The sequence below is a fragment of the Perognathus longimembris genome, chromosome 5 (assembly GCF_023159225.1).
Source record: "Perognathus longimembris pacificus isolate PPM17 chromosome 5, ASM2315922v1, whole genome shotgun sequence".
Classification (NCBI taxonomy): Eukaryota; Metazoa; Chordata; class Mammalia; order Rodentia; family Heteromyidae; genus Perognathus; species Perognathus longimembris.
Window position 1 is genome coordinate 63,357,391 of NC_063165.1, and position 13,081 is coordinate 63,370,471.

The 13,081-nt window shown below is 41.4% G+C and overlaps 1 protein-coding gene and 1 long non-coding RNA gene across 2 annotated transcripts in view; both read left to right on the top strand.

The window, feature by feature from the left end:
• The window catches only part of Parl (presenilin associated rhomboid like), a 31,088-nt gene extending 18,007 nt beyond the window's left edge, over positions 1–13,081 (top strand). The window contains exons 5-10 of the mRNA XM_048347022.1: positions 2,162–2,257; positions 3,047–3,196; positions 4,928–4,998; positions 8,050–8,151; positions 8,264–8,361; positions 12,764–13,081. Of these exons, the coding sequence (XP_048202979.1) occupies positions 2,162–2,257; positions 3,047–3,196; positions 4,928–4,998; positions 8,050–8,151; positions 8,264–8,361; positions 12,764–12,875 (629 nt within the window). The 3' untranslated portion in view covers positions 12,876–13,081. The remainder of the gene's footprint in view (positions 1–2,161; positions 2,258–3,046; positions 3,197–4,927; positions 4,999–8,049; positions 8,152–8,263; positions 8,362–12,763) is intronic.
• LOC125351922 lies at positions 3,205–3,831 on the top strand. Its single transcript, XR_007211059.1, has 3 exons — positions 3,205–3,375; positions 3,512–3,516; positions 3,754–3,831. It is a non-coding gene; the product is annotated as an uncharacterized LOC125351922 (long non-coding RNA).

Genomic DNA, 13,081 nt, shown 5'->3' on the forward strand with positions numbered 1-13,081 from the left:
TGTACTGTTTATTGCCTTGTCCCTCATGCCCCCCTCCCGTGGTTGTCATTTTTGAGGCTAGCAGGTATAATCAAACTCCAAAGCCATAAGTGATTATGATCATGGAAACCTGATTTTATGGTCAGAGCAAATTATCCTCGAGTATCTTTTACTCTAAAAATACCAGTCACTATGTACAACAACCTAGACCCTTAAAGAGCACTGTAAGTAGTATAGATGTTTCACTTTCTGAAAGAAAACTGAGACACTGTAGGCAACATTAGTTACTGCTTACTTCCTGTGGGGTAGACCTTAGGTTCTCCTTTTCCTTCTGAGGAGGCTCAGCCTGCCTCTCTCCTCCCAGATTCAGACCTCCTTGGGGCATATCACTCTTTCTTGCCTTGCTCATAACTCTTCCCTATCCTTTTACCAGTACTGCCTCTCTGTCTTTCAAAGAGTTGTGGTCATTTACCAAAGATGGCCTAATAACTGTTACAGTCTCCACTAAAATGATGGAATCAACTCAAATGCAATACAGTTTCACTACTGAAGGAAGAAAAGGGTATCTACTGAATAAAATATGACAGACCACCAATTATATGCATCTAACAACTGATGCATCCTGGCTTCAGATATTAACTAGGAAGAAAAGTGTATGAAAAATGACAGCTTTCTTTCTTTTTACATGAGAGAACGAAACCTGAGCAGACCAGGAATGCCAAAGATAACTCCCAAGATGTAGCAGAGACTCCACCAAGTGTATCTTCTACAACACCTTAGTAATAATGATAAAATTACATTTAAAAGAGAGTAGCACTCCTGTAATACTAGCTACTCAGGAGGCTGAGATCTGAGGATCATGGTTTGAAGCCAGTCCAGGCAGAAAACTCCATGAGACTCTTAATCTCCAGTAAAGCACTTAGAAACAGCCAGAAGTGGCACTGTGGCTCAAGTGGTAGAGTGTTAGTCTTGAGTACAAAGAGGCTCAGGGACAGTGCCCAGGCCCTGAGTTTAAGACCCAGGGCTGGCCAGAAAAAAAGAAAAATCCTCTCACCAGAATATTGCTGGAGTCAGTTCTTACTGTTTTTTTTTTTATATATATATTGAAGGAACTTTATTCAACTAGTATTATTTTTATTTATTTATTTTATTATTATTATTTTTTTTTTTTTTTTTTTGCCAGTCCTGGGCCTTGGACTCAGGGCCTGAGCACTGTCACTGTCCCTGGCTTTTTTTTTTTTTTTTTGCTCAAGGTTAGCACTCTGCCACTTGAGCCACAGCACCACTTCTGGCTATTTTCTATATATGTGGTGCTGGAGAATTGAACCGGGCGTCATGTATATGAGGTGAGCACTCTTGCTACTAGGCCATATTCCCAGCCCCTCAATTAGTATTAAATAATGTTTTAAAATAGATATGATTGAAATACCCAGCTATGTACTAACAATAAAATTTGAGAAGATAGTATAGTTCTCCTAGATATTCCATTCCCATTTCCCCCTACTGTTAGTATCTTTTATTTATTTATTTATTTATTTTTATTGTCAAGCTGATATACAGAGTGGTTACAGTTTCATACATTAGACATTGGATACATTTCTTGTACTGTTTGTTACCTCCTCCCTCATTCCCCCTCCCCTCCCTCTTTCCCTTCCCCCCATGAGTTGTTCAGTAGATTTACACTAAACAGTTTTGCAAATATTGCTTTTAGTTGAAAGCATTCTGTGTCTATTGCTTAACAAGATGCTTCAATTCCCCTAATTCAACAAGTAGATAAATGCCTACTTTTGCAGAGTATGGCAATTCAAAAAATTAACCTTTTTTTCCCCTTTGGTGCTGATACTGGGCTTGGACTGGGGGCCTCCTGTTTGTCCTTAGCTTTTTCACTAAGGTTGGTGCTCTACCACTTGAGCCACTGGGTTTTGAAGAAATGGAATCGGGATGTAGGTGAGAGAAGCTTCTAAAACATTTACAATTGTCTAGGAATCCTCTTGACTTTACCAACTTGTGACAGTTTTGAATATTTTAAAGGTACTTATTTAAGGTTGTTTCCTTAGCTCACTACCCTTCTCCAAATACAAAGTACCCTTATGTAATTGTGGTAGAAAATCTTATTCAGGTGAACTTTAGGTCAGACTTTCTTTGCTTTTATTTTTAACTTCCCTAAATTATTTATTTGTAGGCATAATAGCTGCAAATGTCTGTGTATTCTGTTTATGGAGAGTCCCTTCTTTACAGCGGACAATGATCAGATATTTCACATCGAATCCAGCCTCAAGTAAGTCCAATTTTATTTTATTTTTAAAATTTTTGTCCATTATGGGGCTTGAACTCATGGCCTAGCTGTCTCTGAGCTCTTTTGCTCAAGGCTACTGCTCTACCACTGAGTCACAGTGCCACTTTGTTTTCTGGTGATTAATTGGAGATAAGAGTCTCATGGACTTTCCTGCCTGGGCTGGCTTTGAACCTTGATCTTCAGATATCAGCCTACTGAGTAACTAGGATACAGGCATGAGCCACCAGTGCCTGGCTCTAATTTGATTTTATTTTGAGGTAGATACAATATGGAAGAAATAATACCACAAAATATGAGATATTTACCAACAATTACAAGCAAAGTCTAGAGAACAGACTGAACTGCTTGGGACAAGAACTTCATCTCTCTTATCATTTTATCTTGGGTGCCTGAAATAAGTCTTACATATAATAGTTATGTAAGTATCTTTTAATTAAGTTCTGCAATCAGTACAGGTTTATTTCTTAGGAGGATATTGTATAGAGTTCTATAATTGAAATAATTTTATTCATTCTATTTCTAACTTTTGGTGTAAGTACAAGTTGTTTTCATTTAACTGTTAATTTACACTCATTTACAAGTAGAAACAGATTTTTTTTTTTTTTACCATGTTGGAAACTGCTGGCTTAAGCCTCTTATTTAAACTTTTATCTGGGTCTGTATTTGCTTCTTGTGTTTAATTTAATAATAATGGGAAAAGTCTGAAATAGATCATTTTTGTTGACTTTTATGTTCCACAATTACCAGTTTTCATTTTTCTTTCTTTTGTAGAGGTCCTTTGTTCTCCAATGTTGCTGTCAACATTCAGTCATTTCTCCTTATTTCACATGGCAGCAAATATGTATGTTTTGTGGAGCTTTTCTTCCAGCATAGTGAACATTCTGGGTCAGGAGCAATTCATGGCAGTGTACCTGTCTGCAGGTAATAAGCATCTCTAGATCATAAGCATTTTCATCTATCTACAGAAGGGATAAAGGGAAAGCTTACAGCCATATTCTGTACACAGTAAGTGCTCAGGATGTACTTGTGTCTCAACTTCTATGTAGAGAAGAGTACTATCAATGTTGCCTTCCCTGCTTCTCATTTTGTAGATCTCCTTAGTAATAATGATAAAACTAGATTTAAAAGAGAGTAGCATGGGGCTGGGAATATGGCCTAGTAGCAAGAGTGCTTGCCTCATATACATGAAGCCCTGGGTTCGATTCCCCAGCACCACATATATAGAAAAAAGGCCAGAAGTGGTGCTGTGGCTCAAGTGGCAGAGTGCTAGCCTTGAGCAACAAAAAGCCAGGGACAGTGCTCAGGCCCTGAGTCCAAGGCCCAGGACTGGCCAAAAAAAAAAAAAAAAAGAAAAAGAAAAAAGAGTAGCACACCTGTAATACTAGCTACTCAGGAGGGTGAGATCTGAGGATCATGGTTTGAAGCCAGCCCAGGCAGAAAACTCCGTGAGACTCTTATTTCCAATAAACCACTTAGAGTTTGGGTATGCTTGATTTTAAGTGAGTTAAACAGAAGTTAAAGGATAGAATAGGGCTGGGAATGTGGCTTAGAGGTAGAGTGCTTGCTTAGCATGCATAAAGCCCTGGGTTCAATTCCTTAGTACCACATAAACAGAACAAGCTAGTATTGGCACTGTGACTCAAGTGAGCCTTGAGCAAAAGAAGCACAGGGACAGATAGTTCAAGACTCAGGACTGGCAATTAATAAATAAATAAGGATATAATAGAACTTAAGTGTGCTATTTTTATCTTTCTGGACCTTGATTTCTTTTCCTTTCTCCCCCTCCCCCTTCCCCCTCCCCCCTCCCCCCTGCCCCCTCACCCCCATCTGCAGATAATGATACTTATCTTTTTGTGATCAGGTCTTATAGAAAAGATCAAATAAAAGCATCTACTACAAGCCCAGAGTTAAGTGCTTAATCAGTGTTAATTAAATACTCATGGGTACTTATCTAGTCCCTCAAAATAGAAGCTAGGCAATCCTTTTGGCCTGTAAGCTAGAATATGGTTTTTTCTCTAAATACTAGTTTGTTGTTGTAGGTCCAAAGGGTATAATGTAGATGCTGATTTATTTGTTTTTCTTTAATGAGTAAGTCACATTGAGCTCAAGTGACATTGAAGCCAAAGAGAGCTCATGGATATTCTCACCTAATAGTCTAGCCCAGAGGATTCTCGGATAGCTAATGAGTTTGAGAACTAGCTTTTTCTTCATGTCACAGATGAGGAAAATGGTAACTGACAGGCAAAGTGGTTACCTCAGTGTCACTCAGAAAGTCCTATGAGGCTTGTCTGTCTCTTTGAACTGGCTGAGATGATATGCAGGGTAGTATTCATACCAGCACACTTAGAAGGATCCAGAAAGAAATCTATCGTTGGGATGCTGAAACAGGATTGTGGTTTTCAAGGTAGCTTGAATTTTAGAGTGAGACCCTGTCTAAAAGCAAATAAAAACAAAACACCCAAAAGATAAGATATTGACACTTATTAAACTGGAATGGAAATTAAAAAATGGAAACCAAGAGATGGGATTATAGCTCAGTGGTAGAGCATTTGCCTAGCATGTGTGAGACTTTGGGTTCTATCCTCCCACCTCCAAAAACCAACCACACCATTTTTTTATACTTAAATTATTGAAATATGACTTATTTCTCAGGTGTTATTTCCAATTTTGTCAGTTATGTGTGTAAAGTTGCCACAGGAAGATATGGACCATCACTTGGTGCAGTAAGTATTTCTATTTTAAACTATTTCTAACGTAGTTTTAAAAGTAATTTTTAACTAGTTTTTAAATTAAATTTAAAATAATTATGTTCTTACAAGCAGGTTGCAAAATTCATACAGTTTTCCATACACTCTTCACCCTGCATCTTACATAACCACAGTACAGTTATCAAAACCAAGAGATTAATGTTTGACTGATCTGCTTTTAATTTAAGAGTTGATGCATTTGTAGAACTTATAATTATCAGGGCATATAGCTTAACCATTGGTCCTGGAATACAGTGCTTATCATAAAGGGTATTTCAGAGTTGTGGTGAGTATCTGATCCTCATGAACCAGGCTTCTGTAGCACTGGAAAATTCTGACTTATCACAGATTTGAATCTGGTGCTATTCTGTCTTGCTAAGTCAGTTTTGATTGTCTTTCAGGTAGGCAGAACTGTTAGGTACTTGTGCTAGACCCTAGAAATAGTTGCAAAAATGCTCAAGACTCCTGCCCTCAGGAGTTTATATTGTGGATGCTTAAATTTTTACACACACACACACACACACACACACACACACACTTTTTACTTAAAAGTCAGAATTCTGATACATAGAAATCTATATAATATTCCTTTAAAGATGACACATTTAATTTGTATGTGCTTACATATAATGCATTCACGTGTATTCCCATAGGAGATTTCATATTTAAAGGAAACAGGAACCTTCATTTATGGAAGAAGTGTGTGTATATGTGTGTGTGGTCTTTTTTTCTTCTACTTTGTGTGTTCCTTGAACTTTTGCATGCTTGATTTTCCTAATGAGGTCTATATCTTGCTAATGGTATGCATGCTTTCCTAACCATTTAAGTTAGGAATTTTTGTTTTCTACATAAAAATTGTTTATCTCTGGGGCTGGGAATATGGCCTAGTGGCAAGAGTGCTTGCTACACACGAAGCCCTAGGTTCAATTTCTCAGCACTACATATATAGAAGAAGCCAGAAGTGGCGCTGTGGCTCAAGTTGGCAGAGTGCTAGCCTTGAGCAAAAAGAAGCCAGGGACAGTGCTCAGGCCCTGATGAGTTCAAGCCCCAGGACTGGCAAAAAACAAACAAAATTGTTCCTATCTCTGTATGGTATGTGTGATGTGTGTGTGTGTGTGTGTGTGTGTGTGTGCGCGTGTGCGTGCACGCGCCCTACCTTATTCAACAACTATGCACCTTGTTACCTGAAGTCAATGAACACGACTAGGTAGAATCAGACTTGATCTGGGACTTTTTTTTTTTTTTTTTTTTTTTGGCCAGTCCTGGGGCTTGGACTCAGGGCCTGAGCACTGTCCCTGGCTTCTTTTTGCTCAAGGCTAGCACTCTGCCACTTGAGCCACAGCGCCACTTCTGGCCATTTTCTGTATATGTGATGCTGGGGAATCGAACCCAGGGCCTCATGTATATGAAGCAGGCACTCTTGCCACTAGGCCATATCCCCAGCCCCTGATCTGGGACTTTTTAGTTCTAGCAAACATCTGGTGCATGCAAAGCATGAGAATTCTCCAGAGGACTTTGGGGTTTAGAAAGTGGGGAGACATTAGCTGAAAGGATCTGAGAGGGCATTTTGATGTATTCTTGGGCAACTTTTTTTTTTTTTTTTTTTTTGATTGTGGGATTTGAACTGAAGGCCTGAGTGCTGTCCCTGAACTCTTGCTCAAGGCTAGCACTCTACCACTTTGAGCCACAGTGTCACTTCCAGTTTTCTGGTGTTTAATTGGAGGTAGTAGTCTCACAGACTTCCCTGCCCCGGTTGGCTTTAAATCGCAGCCCTCAGATCTCAGCCTCCTGAGCAGCTAGGATTACAGGCATGAGCTACCAGTGCATGACCTTGGACAAGTGTTATTCTGATTTTATGGATTAAAAAGTTGAACTCCAAAATTAATAAAGTGTGGCATCATGAAATTTGAAATTAGAGTGATATTGAATCCCAACTCTGCCACTTACTATGGCAGTTCCAGCTATTTCTGATTTAAGTGCTTGCTCAAAAAGGAGCACATAGTTAAGAAATATGTAGTTGCATTTCCTGTGCACCCATCAGAATACGCTCGAGACTGAATCCAGCCAACATCCTCTGTCCTTAGAGTAGAATTATCCTCAAACATTTTACTTCTTAAAATTTCTCTTTAAAATGGTAGGGCTTGAGCTCAGAGCCAGAGCTTTTCTTTTGTGTGTGTATGTGTGTGTGTGTTTATTGGAGCTTGAACTCAGGGTCTGGGTGCTGTCACTTAGCTTTTGAGCTCAAGGCTGGCACTCATCACTTGAGTCACAGCTCCAATTCCACCTTTTTATTTGTTAGAGATGTGTCTCAAGAACTTTGTTGTCTGGGCTGGCTTTAAATTGTGATCTACGGGGCTGGGGATATGGCCTAGTGGCGAGAGAGCCTGCCTCGTATATATGAGGCCCTGGGTTCGATTCCCCAGCACCACATATACAGAAAACGGCCAGAAGGGGCGCTGTGGCTCAAGTGGCAGAGTGCTAGCCTTGAGCAAAAAGGAAGCCCGGGACAGTGCTTAGGCCCTGAGTCCAAGGCCCAGGACTGGCCAAAAAAAATCTCATAAATTGTGATCTACATATCTGTCTCCTAAGTAGCTAGGATTGATGCTTATTCTGTATTATTCCCAAGTAGGCATGTACCAGGAGGGTACTATGAAGGGTGGCTCTTGCAAAACTATATTTTCTTGGGGCTAATGTGAACTCCAAGGCTATATGAGACTTAGTAAATTTCACCTGAATTAAGATAAAGTGTAACACTTGGAAGCAACTCCAGGCATGTGTTTGTTTCTCTGGGAGAGCTGGGGGAGCGTTGTTCGAGAAGTTCTTAGGCACTGATGAGTTGGTGCAAGTATACACTTAGCACTGTCATTGTAGTTCAGTAAGTACTCACAACTGGTATTTTTATACCTTCCTGTCCTGTAACCTGGCTGTGACAAACCTGGCACTGTGAACCTGTGAGATGTGTGGAGCCACAAGGGATGTGCATGGAGTTATTAGTTTGCTATTCTCCCAGCATTTGTTCTCTTGCAGTCTGGTGCCATCATGACGGTGCTTGCTGCAGTCTGCACTAAAATCCCAGATGGAAGGCTTGCCATCATCTTCCTCCCTATGTTCACCTTCACAGCAGGGAATGTAAGTACCTGGGTGAAGGGCCAGGGAAAGTGATGTTTGTACAGTGACTTAATGCCAGTGCTGGAGGAATCAGAGTTGTGCCATTTCTGTTCTCCCTTGCTGGCTTTTTCAGGCCCTAAAAGCCATTATTGCCATGGATACAGCAGGAATGATCCTGGGATGGAAATTTTTTGATCATGCAGCACATCTTGGGGGAGCTCTCTTTGGAATGTAAGTCTGAGTAGAACTGATTATTGAACTTCTTTCCTGGGGCCCCTCCCTGCCCTCTTCCCTGGCTTGTCCCTTCTCACCAGTGCTTTGCAGGTAGGCCGAGCTAGTGGAGCCATTGCTATGTAGCGAGTGTGTATGCAGTAAGGACGGTACTGAGCATCTCTACATGCAGCACTGAGCTAGTTTCCTTACATGGTACTATTACTCCTCCAGTTTTACCAACAGGAAACAGGCCCAGAGCCAAACAGCTGTATATCCATAGTCCTGTCCACCCCAGCACAACAGATTGAACATAAGCAGCATATGGTCATAGCACTTTGCTGTTTGGTTTCATAAAATGTGGAAGTTCAGCAGCTCTATCCCGGAAATTTCCGGGGGCTCTTGACCCCATCTGACCAGCAGCCTTGGCCCCTTCCCCAAATGGTCTGTCTTTTCTTTTATAATTGTTGCTTTTGCCTTTACTTAAAAGTTTTATTATGTCGGGCACTAGTTGCCTATAATCCTAGCTACTCAGGAGGCTGAGATCTGAGTCATGGTTCATAGCCAGACCAGAAAGGAAAGTGCATGAGACTGTTATCTCCAATTAGCCACCAGAAAACGGAAAGTGGCGCTGTGGCTCAAAGTGGTAGACTGCTAGCCTTGAGCAAAAGAGCTCAGGGACAGTGCCCAGGCCTTAAATTTAAGCCCCACAACCAACAAAAAAAAAGTTTCATGACAATGGGAAACTTTTCTAATTAAAACAAAATAGAAAAATCTATTCTTAAGTGAAACAGTTTTGCCTAGTAGGCGGTAGAACTAAATGCCATTATGCCATTTATAATTTTCATGCTTAAAAAATAGCACATGTGAGTTCCAGCTTTAATTTTATGGTACCACATTATAAATAGTAGAAAGTGACCTGCTATTAAGTATGAGAAACAACAACTAATGAAAAAAGGTATTTTCTGTGAGCTCTTATTTACTTGTATCAGTGTACTGTGACCTCCCCAGCAAGTTTCTCTTCTCATCTCTAATTAGATGGCCATTTTTCAGTTTTGAAAGTAATTGGATCAATTTTTTTTCTTTTTTCTTTTTGCTAGTCCTGGGGCCTGAACTCAGGGCCTGGGCACTGTCCCTGCTTCTTTTTGCTCAAGGCTAGCACTCTACCACGTGAGCCACAGCACCATTTCTGTTTGTTTTTTTTTTTTTTTCTGTTTATGTGGTGCTGAGGAATCAAGCCTAGGGCTTCATGCATGCTAAGCAAGCACTCTACCACTAAGCCACATTCCCAGCCTCTGGATCAAATATAATTTAAAGTCTAAGATCTAAAGACAGAGAAATTCTTTCTCTTTGTTATTTGTTAATTTCAACTCCTTTTCATTTACTAGATCTAAATCATATCCAGAAGTTATCTTTTCTAACATCTTTAAAATTAATTGGAGCCAGGCACCAGTGGCTCATGCTTGTAATCCTAGCTACTCCAGAGTCTGAGATCTGAAGATCATGGTTCAAAGCCAGCCCAGGCAGGAAAATCTGTGAGACTGATCTCTAATCAACCCCCTAAAAGTTGAAAGTGGAGTTACGGCTTCAGATGGTAGAGCACTAGCCTTGAATGAAAAAGCTCAAGGAGAGTGCCCAGAGCCTGAGTTCATGCCTCATTACTAGCACACAGAAGATTTAGAAAGAAAGACATCTATGAACAGATGTTCTCGGCAAGTGATTGTTACTTAGAAGGAGTTTTTGGGTTTGTTTATTTTTTTGGTCAGTGGTGAGTCTTGAACTTAGGGCCTGGATGCAGCAGGCCCTGAGCTTTTTCACTCAAGGCTAGTGCTGTACCACTTTGAGCCACAGCTCCACTTCTGGTTTTCTGGCAGTTAATTGGAGATAAGAGTCTCATGGACTTTTTTGCCTGGGCTTGTGTCAAATTGAAATTGAAATGGAATTCAGATCTCAGCCTCCTGAGTAGCTAGGATTACAAGCATGAGCCACTGGCACATGGCCCTTAGAAGAATTTTACAATTACATTTGGATGTCAGAGAAATCCCATTTCTTTTGTTCTAAATTCATCAGAGAATTTAGACTGAGGAATTTTGTTGCATGCCTATTAATGAATGCTGTGGTTTGTTTTTTTTTTTGGGGGGGGGGGGTTGGTGCCTCCTGAGACTTGAACTTGGAAGCTTGTTTTGTTCAATGCTAGTAATCTACCACTGTGCCATAGCTTTATTTCTGGCTTTTTTTTTTTTTTTTGGTAGTTTAGTGGAAGTAAGAATCTCATAGTCTTACCTATCCAGGCTGGCTCTGAGGCACATTCTCAGATCTCAGTCTCCTGAGTAGCTAGGATTGATTACAACTGTGAGCTACCAGGGCCAAGCATCTGTTACTTTTTTGTTCATTTGGGTTTTTTTTGTTTGTTTGTTTTTTTTGTGTGTGTTTTTTTTTTGGCCAGTCCTGGGCCTTGGACTCAGGGCCTGAGCACTGTCCCTGGCTTCTTTTTGCTCAAGGCTAGCAGCCTGCCACTTGAGCCACAGCGCCACTTCTGGCCATTTTCTGTATATGTGGTGCTGGGGAATCGAACCCAGGGCCTCATGTATAAGAGGCCAGCGCTCTTGCCACTAGGCCATATCCCCAGCCCCTGTTCATTTGTTTTTTATGAATTTTAATGAAATTTGCTAGGTTATTTTCTTAGGGTTTTTTCAAAGTTTTAATGTTAACGAATTTTCATAATCAGATTTTAATAATATCCAGTGGGTATTAATATTCAGGTACAGTGGCTCATGCCTGTAAGCTTAACTCAGGATCCTGACTGAGATCTGAGGATTGTGGTCAAAGCCAGGCTAGGCAAGAAAATCTGTGAAATTCTTATCCCTGGTTAACCACCAAAATAGCCAAAAGTGGAGCATGGCCAAAGAGAGAGCACTAGCTTTTAGTGCAAAAGTTGAGGGACAGTGTCTAGGCCCTGAGTTCAAGCCCCAGGCCCCCCCCCCCCCCCCCGACACACACACACACAAAACAGGTACAAATCAAGCCCTTGATAAATACACCTTGAGGACATTTTGAAAATGTTAAAATCTTAGACTGCTACTCTGATACCAGTTTACATTTAAACAATTAGGTGCTGGGAAAAGTGATGAACAGAAGCTGGTGTCTGCCTCAGGGGGCAGAAAACCTGGGGCCACAGGGCAGCAGAAGTAAAGGTTGGGTGAATAGAAGCTTTTTCTTAGTTGCCTTCTGTGTCCACACCTCTAGGAGCCATGCCAGCCTTCTCTGCTCTCCCTTGAGGGGTGACAGATGCTCTGAGGTCCCCTGCAGCTTGTGCTGTTTCTGGATAAGCCAAACACTTGCCATTCAGTGCTCCTTCCTCGGCGCCTCTGCTCCCTCTGGTGGCTGGGGTGCAGTAGTAAGAACCCCGGTCTCTGACACGTTTGGGTCTCAGTATGGCGACTCCTACTTGCAGTGCCTGAGAAGTTAATGTACTAAAATCTCAGAGCTTGTTTCCTTTGCTCATTGTCTCAGGTTGCCTTTAGGCCAGCTTTGCCAGGGCATGGGGATTGGAGCACCATCCATGGTGACTGGAAAAAGAAAGGCAGAATTTGGATCCCTAGACTTTGCTCTGTGGAGCAAGGTGGAAGAACACGGGAGGTGTGTCCTCCATTGCTGCCATCATTAGTATATTCCACTTGCCATCTCTTAGGCTTTGCAGCACTCTGAGCTTGGGTAGAAGGTATTACTAGCACCTTGGGCAAATGATTTTCTCTTGGACTTGGCTTCCGCAGGTCTGCAGGGGGAAAGCTGTACTGATCCTTCAAGGGAGGGATGAGTCCAAAGTAGCTGAACTTTTGCCTTAAATATACAAAACCCAGTTCAAGCCCCCCAGTACTGTAAGAAGCACTACAAAATCCATACATAGTTGTGTTCACCCATCGGCCTATCCTACTTCAGCCTTGTATTTTTTTTTGCCAGTCCTGGGGCTTGAGCTCAGGGCCTGAGCACTGTCCCTGGCTTCTTTTTGCACACGGCTAGCACTCTACCACTTGAGCCACAGCACCACTTCTGGCTTTTTCTGTTTATGTGGTGCTGAGCTTCATGCATCCTAGGCAAGTACTCTACCACTAGGCCACATTCCCAGCTCCCTACTTCAGCCTTTTATATGCTCTGTATAAAGCTAATCCATTTATCTATTAGCAAATAAATAATCATCTATTTGATGTTTTTGTTGTACTGGGAAGTGATCCCATGGCCTCCCACATGTGCTATTATACCACTGAGCTACACCCCAACCCTAATCATCTATTTTAATAAGCTACATAGTAAATATCAGTGGCATTGAATTTTAAAACTATCAACTTGATATATCATGATGGTACTTATATTTTTATGTTAGACTGTTTGAATGTCAGACCTCATTTATTTTTCTTCTCCCCAGATGGTATATTACTTACGGGCATGAACTCATTTGGAAGAACAGGGAGCCTCTAGTGAAAATCTGGCATGAAATGAGGACTAATGGCCCCAAGAAAGGCGGTGGCTCTAAATAAAGCCGGGGCTGGCCAATACTGGTGCAATGACCTGTCTCTGCTGGGAGCTCCTGGAGTGCCTGCAGGGAGGGACCCCGGCCTCACTCCTGCCTGGGAGATGCCAGCACCCCCTTCCACGCACTTCAACCGCCCTCCAATACATGTAGTCTCAGAAAGCAAATTATGACAGAGCTGTGAAATAAAGGTTTATATCTCTAGTTTGTAAA